The 14,809-nt window shown below is 33.3% G+C and overlaps 2 protein-coding genes across 2 annotated transcripts; both read right to left on the minus strand.

The window, feature by feature from the left end:
- Positions 1-7,495: 7,495 nt before the first annotated feature.
- LOC110696965 lies at positions 7,496-9,178 on the minus strand. Its single transcript, XM_021874303.1, has 3 exons — positions 8,974-9,178; positions 8,008-8,460; positions 7,496-7,887 (listed from the first exon to the last, which is right to left on the minus strand). Exons 1-3 carry the CDS (start codon positions 9,031-9,033, stop codon positions 7,627-7,629), a joined length of 774 nt encoding a protein of 257 aa, XP_021729995.1. The 5' UTR covers positions 9,034-9,178; the 3' UTR covers positions 7,496-7,626.
- Positions 9,179-9,748: 570 nt separating this feature from the next.
- Positions 9,749-14,031, minus strand: LOC110696963 (protein FAR1-RELATED SEQUENCE 8-like). Its single transcript, XM_021874300.1, has 4 exons — positions 11,774-14,031; positions 10,297-11,573; positions 10,142-10,204; positions 9,749-10,060 (listed from the first exon to the last, which is right to left on the minus strand). The coding sequence occupies exon 1, from the start codon at positions 12,982-12,984 to the stop codon at positions 11,932-11,934; it is 1,053 nt and encodes a 350-aa protein (XP_021729992.1). The 5' UTR covers positions 12,985-14,031; the 3' UTR covers positions 9,749-10,060; positions 10,142-10,204; positions 10,297-11,573; positions 11,774-11,931.
- Between the last annotated feature and the right edge of the window lie 778 nt (positions 14,032-14,809).

Genomic DNA, 14,809 nt, shown 5'->3' on the forward strand with positions numbered 1-14,809 from the left:
GAACAAAGGGAAACAACCCATGATACTGTCAGAGCACGATTAGCCTAAATATTCTGAACTTCAATTCCTTGAGTTGAGGCAGAAACTGATAAAAGAGCAATTAACTGATTACCAGATGCAGTGCAACAACCTTCAGTGTCAATTGAACGAGGTTGAGACAACCATTTCCAAAATTCATACTGAAAAGGCACAAGCCATTGAAGCACAAAGACAGAAGGAACAAAAGGAACAGGCGTCTAAGGACACAACTCTTAAGTGGGAAGGTTGGAGGAGGCCCACAAAGGCGGTAAAGTCGCAGGCAATGAAGAGGGTTGTTGGTGGGGCTGGGGATGGGCAAGATGCAGTGGGGTGATGCATCTGGTCAGGCAACCCCTGGTGTAGGAGAAGTTGCTGGGCAAGTTGGTCAAGGAGTGCAACCAGTGGGAATTAGGCGCAGGCCAAGGCAAAGGGCAGTGAGGCAGAGGAGATCTAGAAGTCCAACCGAAGATTCGTACCCTCCATACCATGTACGTGACTGCTGGTCTCCGGAGGTTTCTGGACCGGATTCAGGTGCATACGAGCACTCGACATCAACCATCGAAAAGCTTGACTAATGAGGTTGTTAAATCTATGCCAACTACATCTGATTTTGGATGTTGATAAACATGTTGTAATTTTTTGTTGTAGTTGGCTTAGGGTATGTGTTGGTTTGTTTGCTTATGTTTTGAACAATTATGCTTAGGCTGCCTTAGGTGAGTGTTGGACAATTATGTTTCTATTTCTTTGTTGTTATGTTTCTATTTCTTTGTTGAACAATTAAGTTGCTGGTTTGTTGGATTATGATTATAATTCGGTTTGTTTATTAAGTATGTTGGTTGTGTTATTTTGATTTTGCTGTTATAGGGTTAGCATGTTACTAATCGATCATGGTTACGACTCATAGGTACGTAAAGTTATATTTACAATGATTCAGCTTGATTTACATTGGATTCGTCTATCTAAATTAGTCAATAGGTTCAAGCTAGATTCGGTTTAATTGATTCTTCTATCGTTGTTTTATTAATGGTTCTATTATTTTATTGATGCTTCTATTGTTGTTTTATTAATGCGTCTATTATTTTATTGATGCTTCGATTGTATAGTTTCTTTTATTGTAAAGTAGACAAAACCAAACGGAGGGAGTAAAGGATTCCATAAAGAGTACTAAGAACGTGTAAACAAATTTAGAATGAGTACAGATCATAGGTGATTGTATATGACATATAAGTAATCGTCTTGACTAGCTATAAGTAAACGTCTTGAAATGTGAAACTTATAATATACTCTAGTAGGATGGACCGATGCAAAGTGAGTTATTACTAGTCATACAAATTGACTTTTTAAAGTAAGCAGGCCCGTATCTGAGAGGTCCCTTGTTTGAATCCCAAATCCCATTTTTTTCACTTCCCGTATATTGGTTTTAATTTTGTTTTTTTTTTTTTACAAAAGTGAAGTTCACTTGGTATTCGATTGGCGATATTATAGACTATGCAATAGTAGTTTACATCATCTTAATTTTTCTAATACAGATATCATGTTATTTATTCAAATTAAAATATGTACGATTAGAATTTTTATATAATCCCAACGGGCATGAAGGTAACATTTTTATAATAACAATATTCCCGAAACATCAGTAAACGTAACTTAAGGTTGGAGTGAAAATAGAGCTATGCATAAATTCACAAATCTCAATTGCCAATATATGTATATCAGTTTTAAGTTTCATCAAAGAGTAGGGCATCCAAGTTGTAGATTAGAGAAATTAACATTAACATTTCAAAATAAGACATATACATTTTCATTATTTAGAAATTATTAAAAAAAAAACTTAAGCTAAGTAATATGTTTTAAAAAAAAACTTAAGCTACTATTCTAAACCACCCCTAACAGAATTACCTTTAATTATTCCCTTTTTTCACTTGGCTCATCATTTTCCTCTGCACCATTTTTCTGATTTTCAATTTTTTGGTTAGTATTCTCCCTTTTCTTTTTAGCTGTACCTCCGTCATTGGATTTGCTCTGAACTTCATCACTGTCAGATTCAACAATCATAACTAGCCATTCACCACAGCCATCCCTTACATGATGTCGCTTTTTTCGGCTAGTAGTTTCTCCATTTTCTTTTTCATTTTTCGTCACCCTTGAAATTCCTTGTTCTAGATATTCTAAGTGATTGTTCATCTTGTTCGACATAGCGGTGACATACACCCGGAAACTTGCAGCATTATCTTCTTGTGATTTTGACTCATCAAATCACTAAACTAACGGTGCAAATACGCCACCAGGAGCGGCGGAGATACCAGTGCTAGGCGCCATTATTATACAGAAAAGAAATTTTTTGGATTTTTTAATAAAATAACAAACTAGAAAAAGAAGATGAAAGACAGAGCAGAAGATTAGGGTACAATCTATGAATCATGCAAAAGATGTACCTAAATATCAAAGTATGAATAGGGCTTTTAAAATACACCTAAATAAAAAGATCTAAGGAAAATCAAAGGGTTTTAGATCATGAATCATGGAATTACGAGAAGAAAATTCTAAGTATGGTCTACATTCATAAAATTTGAAGAAAAATACGGGGGATGTAGTCAATCAAACAATCCCACATTTTGATTGTAATTAAGAGTACGTACACTAAATAGCAATAATTACGAAATATTGAAAGAATATAGACTTTAAGATTTCCAAAATCTAAAATTTTAAAATTTATACCATTTTCATTTTCTCAAGCGTCCGAGAATAAGATTAACAGTTTTTACAATTCTTAATTCACTTAATTAATTTTTTACAATTCTTAATTCATATATGAAACTTGTTTTGCTTTATATTCACTTAGTTTTAGGAACATTTGTTCGTTTAATTGGTATTACATTTATACGACGTAATTCGGTAAGTTGTTATTCTGTATTATCAAACATGAATATAGTTGAAATATGACTTTAATTAAGCATGTTTAGAATTAAATGTTGTTTTTTGGGGATTCAAAAATGTTTTAAATTAACGTAACCTTGGGAGGAATATGTGCAATTAAAACATCTTTAAATGAAATTTATACTTATTCTCTCTTTTCTAATTTACCTTCCACTAACCCAACTACCTCAATAGTATATTACTTTATGACTTTCTCTAATTCCTTCTAAAGTACTGGTTAGATTATTATCGCTTTTTAATACTACAAAATTTATTAATTAAATACGGGGTTTTAAAAAATATAATGGGAAGAGTATGGTAGATTAGAAAGATAACTCATATTATGGGAATTTTTCATTTGAAAGGATTAAAAAAAAAAAACACATGAAAAAATATGTTCGAAGAGGTGTCGATCTTCTGACCTCCAGTTCATGCGTACAACTTTAATATACATACTTCCGCACCACCAAACCATCACACATTACTATGTGCTATTATACAAGAAATTATATATAAACTTAGTATATTTTCTTTGTACTATTTAAAGTTCATTTTTTTTTCAAAAAAAAAAAAATTTTAAAGGGTAGCACGTGCTACCCCTTGCCTCTATGTCTTCCAAACTGCTGCCTCTATGTCTTCTCACAAAAGAAACTAATTTTTTAAAGAAAAGAAAATAGGGAAAACATTTTGATCGTTCAACTTCCAAACTCTCTCCCCTGTGAATTGTGAAGCTCATTGAAGCAAAATTTGTGGTGAATCACTTTGACAAACTGCTGTTTAAGGTTAGTACTTAACATTTAACTTGATTTTGTGAATTATCTGGTATACATTCTTATGTTTTAGGGTAATGAATGCTTTTCTTATGGGAGGTTCAATTATGTTTTAGGGAATTATGATGTGGTGCAATTCGATTTTGCTAAAATTATGCTTGAGATGCACTTTCTGTATTGTGGATGCTAAAATTTTGATATTTTGATAATAATTTACAGAAAGTGCATCTCAAGCATAATTTAAGCAATTCGATTTTGCTTAAATTATGCTTGAGATGCACTTTCTGTAAATTATTATTCTGTATTGTGGATGCTTAAAATTTGTTTGTGTGATGCATGTTACAGTGGTTTTATATTTTACCTGGGATAAAAAAAATGTGCTCTTTTCTTGAGGCAATGATGATTTGTCGTGCATGAAGTTGATATTGAAGTGCAATGCCATTGCAATTTGTTGTTCTAAAATGAATAAAAGGGCCATTTATATATTGGAAGATATGTATCAACTTGATAAGAATAATAATGTTTAGTCAAAATTATTTGCTTGAATAATACTTTGCCGTACTTAAGGAATACGAATTGTTTATTTTTAATTTGACCGTAGTTAAATTTTTTCGTCGAAAATTCTATAATAGAGAACTATACACTACAATATCAGGTAATTGAATTGATGTGATTGTAAAAATACTAATTTGAAGTGACATAAGAATAGAGAAGTGTAGAAATAAATAAGGAAGGTTTGATTACTAGAGGAAATATGTGGTGCAATACAAATATGGAGGTTCTTGACTCATAAGAGTTGTAGCACTAAAAAAATTAAAATAAGAATTACCACATTGCCCTATTGGTATCCTAACATAGTGTTTGACTTAGAAAGTCTATTATTTGAAGGTGATTAATGTTTGCAAAGAGATCTTTACTATTAAGTTTTTTTTGTCCAAAAAAACATAAGGATGCGAGACTCAAAGGAGCTTGATGATGTTATTGCTAAGTATGAGGATTTTTGTGTTGTGCATGGCCGTATCATGGAGGTCATTAGAGATGGAGCGCATTCACTGAAGATGGAGACTGAAAGAAAAACGACTGAAGTTTATTCAATTATGAGAAACGCGTCTGGAGGTCAAGAAGGAGCTGCTGCTCGAGCACCTCATGTGGTTCCTGAATTTGTCAGGTTTTTAGATCGAGTAGAGAAAATAGCGGCTGAAGGTGCTATTCAACTTCAACGGTTGAAAAAGGATAAAGATAATGAAAAAAGGAATTGGATGAGGTTTTGAAGAAGTATAACAAAAGGGCTAGGGAATAGGAAAGGCTAGATGAATTCAGTTGTAAATCTCAATTGGTTTGTCAACTAAATCATATCGTAGACTATGAATATTTAAATTATTATTAGCCAATTATAATTATTTATTATGCGTCTTGATTAAGTATGAATTAATGATTGATTGATGCTGCAAGTTTACGCGACTATTAAAGTTAGGGTTGTACACAGTTTGGTCTGGACCGTAACAAAATCAGACCAAACCGCATTTTAGCGGTTTGGTTTGGTTTACGGTTTGGAAAAATACGGTTTGGTTTCGATTTTTAGGGAAATACGGTTTGAGGTTTAATATTTATATAATTTTTAAATAAATTATAATAGTTATTACATATTATTAAAAAAAAATTTTAAATAAAAAAAAAACATGAAAAATCATTAGAAGACTAAATAGTCAATATACTACTATACTCTATACTCAATCTCAAATATCAATACTTAAAATTCATTAGGTCATATAACTATAATGTAGTCAGAATTATTTTTTTGGACAAATGTAAAAATTTAATCCCTTTTGGATTAATTATTTGAACTTTATTATAAATTTATTAATATTTGACAATTTTTAGGAAAAAATGTCGTCTCATCATAAACCGCATACCAAACCGCACAAAACCGCATTATTACGGTTTGGTTTGGTTTGGTTTCAATACTAATATGGTTTGGAAAATTGACCAAACCGTATTTTGCGGTTTGGTTTGGTTTCTATACTAATATGGTTTGGTTTGGTTTGGAAAATTGACCAAACCGTATTTTGCGGTTTGGTTTGGTTTAGACTCAAACCAGACCATGTTCAATTATACTATAATATTACTATTTAATTTATTAAAATTATTATGAATTAATAATGCATTAGTTTCTAATCAATCTAAAATGCATGCAATAAATCAGGAAAATATTTAGCAATCAGTAAAAAATTTAGCATCTGAAATTAAATAAAACCATAATAAAACATCAAAATCAAATGACATACAATATATGCAAGTAAAGTCACACATCAAAATCGAACACATAACATAATTATGAGTAATTTTTAGCAAAACTCCTAATTTAAAGGTTAGAGATATGATGAGAAGATTAATCTCTGATCTGATATGTACTAATATTTAAGTACGTAGTATTAAAATGTGTAACCCAAATTTTATTTAAATTAATTTCATTTATTTCAAATACTCAATCATTAATGAACCGTACCCAAGCCGCACTGATACAACCCCAAACCGAGAATCAAGTATTTAAACCATTTAAGAGCGACCCAAAGTTAATAGTTAATAATTCCAACACTTTAAATACATCCTGTTACAAACCGAAAACCGATAAACCAACACAAAACTGAACGAAAAACCCGATTGACACTCTTAGTTATTATTATCTTAAGTGTGACTTCGTTTTACGTGCACTGAGTGAAAAAGTCAAATATTCCCTTTTGTAACCTAAAGAAGGAATTCGAAAGGACAATTAATAACTAACGGCTTGCCTTTGCAATTAAACACATCTACCCATCATTCCTCTGCAATCAGAAACGCCTTTTCATATCAATCTTCTTCTTCTATTGTTTTTACTTCAAAGCTTCAAACCTCTCCCATGGCAGGAAGCGATGATGAAACCCCGTTCAATGATTGGTACCGAAAATTCCTTGTAAAAAGGAAAGATAATGTAAAGGGGCAGTTCATTGCATCCAGTCAAATTCATTTTCAACTAAAGCATAAGCTTGAAATGTTTATGGAAAAGATGAAAGACATTGATGCTGAAATTGCTAAATGTGATGAGGAAGCGAGAAACAAAAACAAAGAAAAGAACTCAAAATGTGCTGAGGATGGCGAAAATGAAAAAAAGGGTAAGGATTTAAAAATTGGTAGCGATTTTTAGTCTCCGATTAATCTTGATAGTGATACGGATGAGGAGCCAGTCCGGAAGAGAAGAATTGTGGGTGTCAAAGGAAAAGGATGTGAAAGCAAGGGTGAGTGTAGTAAGTTTATATGACTTTGATTTAGACTATGAAGTTGTGGATTAATTTCTTCCTTAGTGCATTGCAAATTAGGTACTTGTAATATTGTTTTTGGATGTCATGAAATGGATGCTTTGCTAGCAATGTCTGCTTTCTGTAATTTGTGTTATTAGTGGTCAATTTCCATTTTGGAGATGTTTAACTTATGTTATTTCTCTAGCATTTCTTTGCTTAATTATTAGTTGGTAAATTTGTGAAATTATGCTTTATTTCAATAACTTAGTAGACAATTAATTGGTGAATTGTTGGAAGAATTATAGTTGATTTTACTGCTTATATTTTGATTGTTGGTTAACTTGTGAATTGATTGTTGGTAAACTTGTGAATTTAGATTTAATTTTAACATATGTAATATTGAATATAAAAATTTCTTTCAAATAACGAATTATTATAGCATTTATAAAGAAATAATCAGGACAAAAAATTACAAAATATTTTGGTTGGGATTTTGGGATCGTATCCAAATATCCGATTTTCATTTCCACTAGATAATAGAGATGCATAAGATTGCATTAGATTGCATTTGAAATCATAAAAGCAATTTCAGATTAGGACGTAGGTACTAGACTTTTAAACACATGAAAAACAAGTGCAGAAAACACCTAAACTAGTACTAGGTCTACATCAAATATAAGATGATTTGCTGTCCTAGACAACGTTATGAAAGCACCTTTGTTCTCTTGAACATTGTAGCAATCGAGAAAATCCCTCAGCTTTCTTATAAGGCACTCAGTGATCACACCGTTTTTTTTTTCAATGTATAATTCCACATCGAACTGAGTGTCAAAGTTTTGGAGTACAGCATGATAAGTTGTCTCAGGGTAATGAACTAGCCAATGCCTTGCAAAATTAATTGGGATATTCTGTATAAAAAAGTAGAATAATAAAAGCGTGATTTCACATAATAAAAGCGTGATTTCACTAAATAAGCTCATACCATGTGACAAGTAAACTTATCAAAGTCTTATAATCAAGATACTTACAATAGCTGCTTTACGAAGATAGGCTGCAGTAAAAATAAATCGGAAATTAGGTGAAGGGCAACCTTGCACAAGATCATCAATCCATTCATTGGTCTCGATCATTTCCGGAGAAGACCTTAGATAAGCCGGTATACGCCCAATACGTCTTTTACTAGAACTCCCTACGTCTTTACCTTTTCCTTTTCCTTTGCTTATGCTTCCCCTTGAAATCTGGACTACAAAAGCATTGTGCCCTGAGTAAGTGAAATACAAACTGTCCCTATAATTTAAGCAATTGTCCTTCACAAACTCAGGCCAACCAGCTTCCAAGATAGTTTTCCAGCCATTATTGACATCCTCGTCATCCTCTTCATGCACCATAGTTACTTTCCACTCTTTAACACTACCATGCAACAATATGCGTACACACAAAGAACCATTGTCTAAAACATCTCTGAACACACCAGGAATGGGCTGAGTATACACACACATTTGAATTAAAATCATTGCAGGTGATAATTGGAATAGCACCAAACTAGAGTATAATTATAAAAAAACTACAAACTAAAACGAAATAAGATGGAAACTCTGGTTTTTCCATACCACATACCAGGCTATTTTTCCCATCAAAAATTCAACATAGTAATAATTAATCAACATAGTAAGAATAAGAGGTCAAAGTAGATGCATAAGTAGAAAATATGTCCATTCACAATAAACTTCTACACATGCATAAGTAGAAAATTTTTATTCATTAGATCAGCAACCAAAAAGCAAATCATTCAATGACAATTAAATGTTATAAAAATTCAAATAACTTATAATCAAAATTCACCAAACTTAAAATCTTTGATGCTGAAAAGCATACTACTCAACAGTTATAAAATATAAGATACTAGGGATAACACAATTAGAATAGCACAATCCAACTTAATTGTTGCAACACTAATTAAGATTAATGAAAATCCTGACTTATTAAATCCTTACCACGCTACATTGATGCTCAGTAGCATACTCAACAGTAAAGGAGGCAGTGAGTGAAGCCATAGAAGCCTTTATGCAAATGGAAAATCAAAGACTTAGCCCTTGGCTATTATATAAAAAATCTTCAAAAAAGGTTAACACCGTACTAAAATACTAATATATCTTTGGCAGAAATCATTAAGTAAGATTCTTTTCCAAAAAAACTACATATTCCCATAAAAATTTCAACATAGTAATAATTAGTAGATATGTTTTTTGTCATTCATATGTCCATTCACAATAAACTTCTATACATGCATAAGTAGAAAATATTTTTTACAAAATTTTATTAATTATATTACTAATTGACTTAATCGTTCATTAGTGTAAACAAATAATTCAAGTATTATAAAATTATTTGTTTACACTAATGAACGATTAAGTCAATTAGTAATACAATGAGTCCTTTATTACTAATTAATTTAATTTAATTACTAATTGTTTTAATATGATTTATAATTTTTTCATTTATATTAATAATTACATTGACTTAATTGTTCATTAATGTAAACAAGTAATTCAAGTATTATAAATTTTGTACATAATAAGTAAAGTACAACAACACTAAGTTTTTTCTGACGAGGGATAGCAACGGGTCAAAATTGTAAAGATCCCACTGTTAAGAATATGAGAGAGTTACTTTCGTATTCCTTACCATAATCCTTACACTCAAAATTTCAATGACACTAATCATGATAGGTAGAATAGATCAAGTAAAGAGATTAGATCACACAGTATCTAAATATGAAACGAGAACACCATTAACAACACAAAGTTTCTAAATCGAGTTCACAATTAACATAACTCGGGTGTTTGGATAATAAACTCAAGACAACATTCACCATGATAATAAACTCACACTAGTGTTTGGATCAAACGTTTTAGCCCACATATGTGATATCTCACAAAGCCAAATTAATTAGAATAAATGGGAGTCTGTAGAATATTCCTCGGTCAGTGTCTGTAGAGGAAGTTCTTCACATGATACTTGAACTTCAGTCGAAACATTCCAAAACTTAGCATATGGGTTATGACCCTTTTTACGCTTCACCTGCAATGAAAAAATGTTAACATCATATAGAATGTTAACAACATATAGCATCTTTGGGTGAAACAGCTTCCAAAATGTTACCGGTAACTTAGTTCTGACATTGGAGCTACTAGGTTGGGGTTCAACTGACTGATTGTCACAGTCCTGCAAGCAAGTATAACATAAGAGAGTTAACATATTCAGAAGAATACATGCAATTAAGGAAAAATAAAAATTTCTAGTGTTACATGTAAGACCTTTCTTGTGTTAAGCTTGGTGGTATTGTAACCTAACTCAGCAGGGTTTAGTTCCGAGATCCCTTTGGACGGCCTCGAGGTTTTTTTTTAATAATTGGATCTTTAACTCCATCATTGTTGGTTGTAGATCCTTTACTGATATTGGGGTTAGGTCTGGCACAACCGGTGTTCGGTGTCACTGCATCGGGTGATGCTTGGTGAGTAGATCTTGGTGTGATCGCTTGGGGAGTTGATTGGTGACTAGGAGTTGATCTTGGTGTGAATACTTGGGGAGTTGATTGTTGAGTAGGAGTTGAACTTGGTGTGGTGGTTGGTTGAGGAAATGGAAGTGAAGACCTAATTTCAGAGGTCGGTAATGTAGTATTCTCCATCAGTTTTGCGCGACTTGCTCTGACCTCTTCACATAGCTTTTTAACTACTGCTTGGACGGTCTCTACTGTGTAATCATTTACTGCAGACGCTTCCTCGCATAAAGAATCAAGATAAGGTAGCAAGGTGTTGTACCCTTTTCATTCCTCTGTTTGACTTGTATCATGGTATGCAACTTTGACCCGGGTGTGCCTCCTAATCACGTCTTTCCGCCATCAGGAAATTACGTACTTGGGGGAGTATCTTTGACCTTATTCTGATCCCACACTCTTATGACGTGCCTACATAGTCCCATCCTTCTCAAACTTACGACAGTCACAACTACATTCTTTTGTAACTGGATTGAATGTCACTGAGTAAAACCTGTACCACTCAGTCACTACATCTTCATTGGTGCCACTTTTCCTGATCCAAACTCGATCTTCAATCAAGTACTGAATTGCAGTAGCACTTATAATGTCCTCTACCTTCAGAACAACATACAACATTTGAGCACATTCTCTTAGGACATCCTGAAATTTTGTATCAGTTTAATTTTTTTGGAAAAATCTCTCTACCTTAAATACACTAACAAGACGCCTGACGTATTTGCGGTCCCTATCATCAGCATCTATCTCATCATCCACACGCTTTTTCAGAGATTGAGAATATTTTTCTGGAACCTATTAACAAATCCATCAAAGAACCTATTAATGCTCTCAATCCTCTGCGTTGTTTTCATCCCAACCCAACAATACTCTTTCATATATGCAGGCACCCACATGTGCCTCTCTACAAACAACTCTTAGAGCCATTCATTTTCTTCCAAATCATACAACTTCACTACTTCACACCACCTTCTTTCGAATTCATCTATTGTGAAGCTGTCGTATATCACATTCTTCAAAGGATTCTTGAAATCGTTATACCTAGAAATAAGGTCAGAATGTTTTCTATCACTCACACCTTATAATGCACATGTAATTAACTGAGGAAAAACAACTCAAAACCTAATCCAAATCAGTTAAACAGAATTTTATAAAGCAACACAACCTAATCCAAATCATCAAAATTCCATTTAGAATACAAGAGACATTTAACTCTTTAGCCTATCACAGAAATTACTTACTTGGCACACTTCCCAAGTTTCTCAGGAAATTTCCTCAGTATATGCCATATACACCATCGATGTCGGGTGTTGGGCATAACTTCGGCTAGTGGCTTCCTCATTGTAGCTGCTTGATCAATTAAAATAGCTGCGGGAGCCTTGCCCATACAAGTCAACCATTATCGATAAATCCAAGCAAAAGTGTCACAGTCTTCACGCAAAACAAGAGAACATCCTAACAACAGAGAATGACCATGTTGATTCACTCCAACAAAGTTAATAAATGGAAGATCGTACTCATTTGTGAGATAAGTCGCATCAAAACAGACAACATCTCCAAAATCTTCATACGCTATCATACTCCTAGCATCAACCCAAAGTACATCATTCAACCGACCTTCTTCATCCAACCTATGAGCATGGAAGAATTTCAGATTGTCAGCTTGCATGTAGTAAAAAAATGTCATCATCGCTTTTGCATCTCCACCCGCCATCTTCGACCGTTTATCCTTATAAACCTCATGTTGCATATCCTTAACATTAGGCAAATTTCCATTCTCCGTGCTCATACATCCACGAATTTGAGTCACCGATACTCCAACCTCATAATAATTAATCAATTTCCTATGAACTGACGGCGTCATCTTCTTCATACGATATTCTTTAACTAACTTAGCCAAAACGGGGTCCAAGGTATGAGTATGCTCCAACTCCACCGTTATCAAGACCCAAAGCCCTTCACGATTAACACTGCCGTAAATCCTAGCTTGGCAATAACATTTTTTCGACTTCCTTCTGCCCCTAGCAAGCTCATCCTCCAAGATGTCACCATTCTCATTAGCAACACATCCGCCAATTTCCATTAACTTTTCCCTTTTCTTTGCGTCACCCTTTTCCCTCATATTTGGGGCACCCCAACATTCACACTTCCAGGTCATTCCCCTTCTCTTTTTCTTAATCATGAATGCACTTTGAACCCTGCTAACTCCAAAGCCACATTGCTCTGCGTATGATTTATAATATTCCTCTATTTCCTGCCAGCTACGGAACACCATTCCAACTTTTGGAGGTTCAACAGAGGTCATCACAGACTTTGTAGAAACACTTTCAGGGCTCTCTATGGTCTGAATTGGCCCAATTGGGGAAGAGGTCTCCCCCATTGGTGTAAGGGAAATGTTGTCCAACTTGTCTATATTAGGGACTATTTCAATCAATGCCCCTAACTCATCCATCTTTGAACTTCTTCCTAAATTACTACTAACACCACAGGTCACTATGAAGACACTAGTAGAAATTCACCCAACATCAGCCAAAACAGTAGAAATCCAAAAATAAGATTAGGTCATACACACATCAACTCAATCAAAACCATTGTATAATTAAACAAGTTCGCAATCAAAATTCAAAGGAAAATTTAGAAACCCTGCATTTATTTAATGTGATTCAAAACAAGACTATCAGAACACTGCCTAACTCCAACACACTACATAACAACAATGTGGCCAGATTATGAGGTAATTACATAAATAATTTCACCAATTTAAACAGATGTATAACAACATGAAAACCAATTTCACCATATTACAGAAACAATTTCACCAATTTACGTCAAAGAATACACAAATCAAGCAGTAAAAAAAGTACATAACACCGATTAAACCTACATTAACACCAATTTCATCAAATTAAAGCATCAATTTCGCCAATTTTTACACAAATCAATCTCAAAACAAGCAAATTGCAAGTAACTGAAATGAAACAATTAAAAGCTTAGTATGAAAGCAACCATTTACAGCAGTTGGTGATCCATGGCGATCTAAACCATGACAAAAGTGAGGAAAAATTGAGGAGATGCGACAAGAGGGGGAGCAAAAATTGGGACGACAGTGGAGAGAGAATGAAGAGGATGAGCAACAGTTGGGTAGGGGGGAACTTGACGCCGTTAGTTCACCTCAAACCCCAACATTTACAAAAAATAATAAAATAATAACAAATCCCACGTGGTAGGTGAGATATCCGAAAACAAAAAATCACTGAGAGTAACTAGGCATCACTCTCTCTCAAATTTCTGCAATTTTTAATTTGTTTTAAATTTTAAATTGTCTTTTTATATGGAGGAGAGAGACTGGGAATGCAAGGAGGAAGGAAATGGGAATTGAGAAAGGGAGGGTGGCTAGCTGGCTGGTCTAGCTATTCCAGCGGCGCGGTTGGATCCGGCCAGTCGGCGGGTGGCACTGAAGGTTTTTTTTGTTTATTCTTTAATTTTTATAAAAATTATATATATATAGAACAATTAGAAAAAGGAAAATTTGTAAAAAAAAAAAATTAAAAGCACCATTTTGCGGAAAAAAACCTTTTAAAACCTTTTTGGTTAAAAAAAACCCAATTGTGAAATCTAATATATATATATATATATATATATATATATATATATATATATATATAATGGTAGTTTTTTTTCCCGAGCTTTTAGAGAGCCATATAAGATTTAATTTTCTTAACGCGTCACGTAGAATTATAAATTTTAATTGTAGCCAATAAAATAAGAGATAATTAATTTCTTTTAAAATTAAATAATTCAAATTTCATGTAAGCAAAAATTGTCGAATAAGATTTTTGTGTATGAATTAATTAAATATAAAATATTATCCTTTGATATTATGAATTTTATCTAAATATATAACAAATTTTAGCACATACAATAAAAAATATATTTTAAAAAAAATTCAAACAAACCGTGCATCACACGGACTTCATCTAGCTTTTTTGTTAAAAGAAACCTAGTATCCCTAATTTACTCAATCAACCACTATTTCTTTAATTAACTTCTAACACTTACTTAACTATTTAATAATTAAATTAATTTATGAATTAAAAACAAAAAACACCACTCCACCACCATTCGTCCATCCCTACCCTCTTGCCTTTCCCACGCACCTGGCACGCTTCTCACCCAACTAAGCCACTGCGTAGAATCCTCAATCAGCCACCCTCGGCAACCCATCTTCAGCGGCAACAGGCGAATCATCTAGCTTTAAGGTTTGTTCACATTTACTT

Source organism: Chenopodium quinoa, unplaced genomic scaffold, assembly GCF_001683475.1.
Source record: "Chenopodium quinoa cultivar QQ74 unplaced genomic scaffold, ASM168347v1, whole genome shotgun sequence".
Classification (NCBI taxonomy): domain Eukaryota; kingdom Viridiplantae; phylum Streptophyta; class Magnoliopsida; order Caryophyllales; family Amaranthaceae; genus Chenopodium; species Chenopodium quinoa.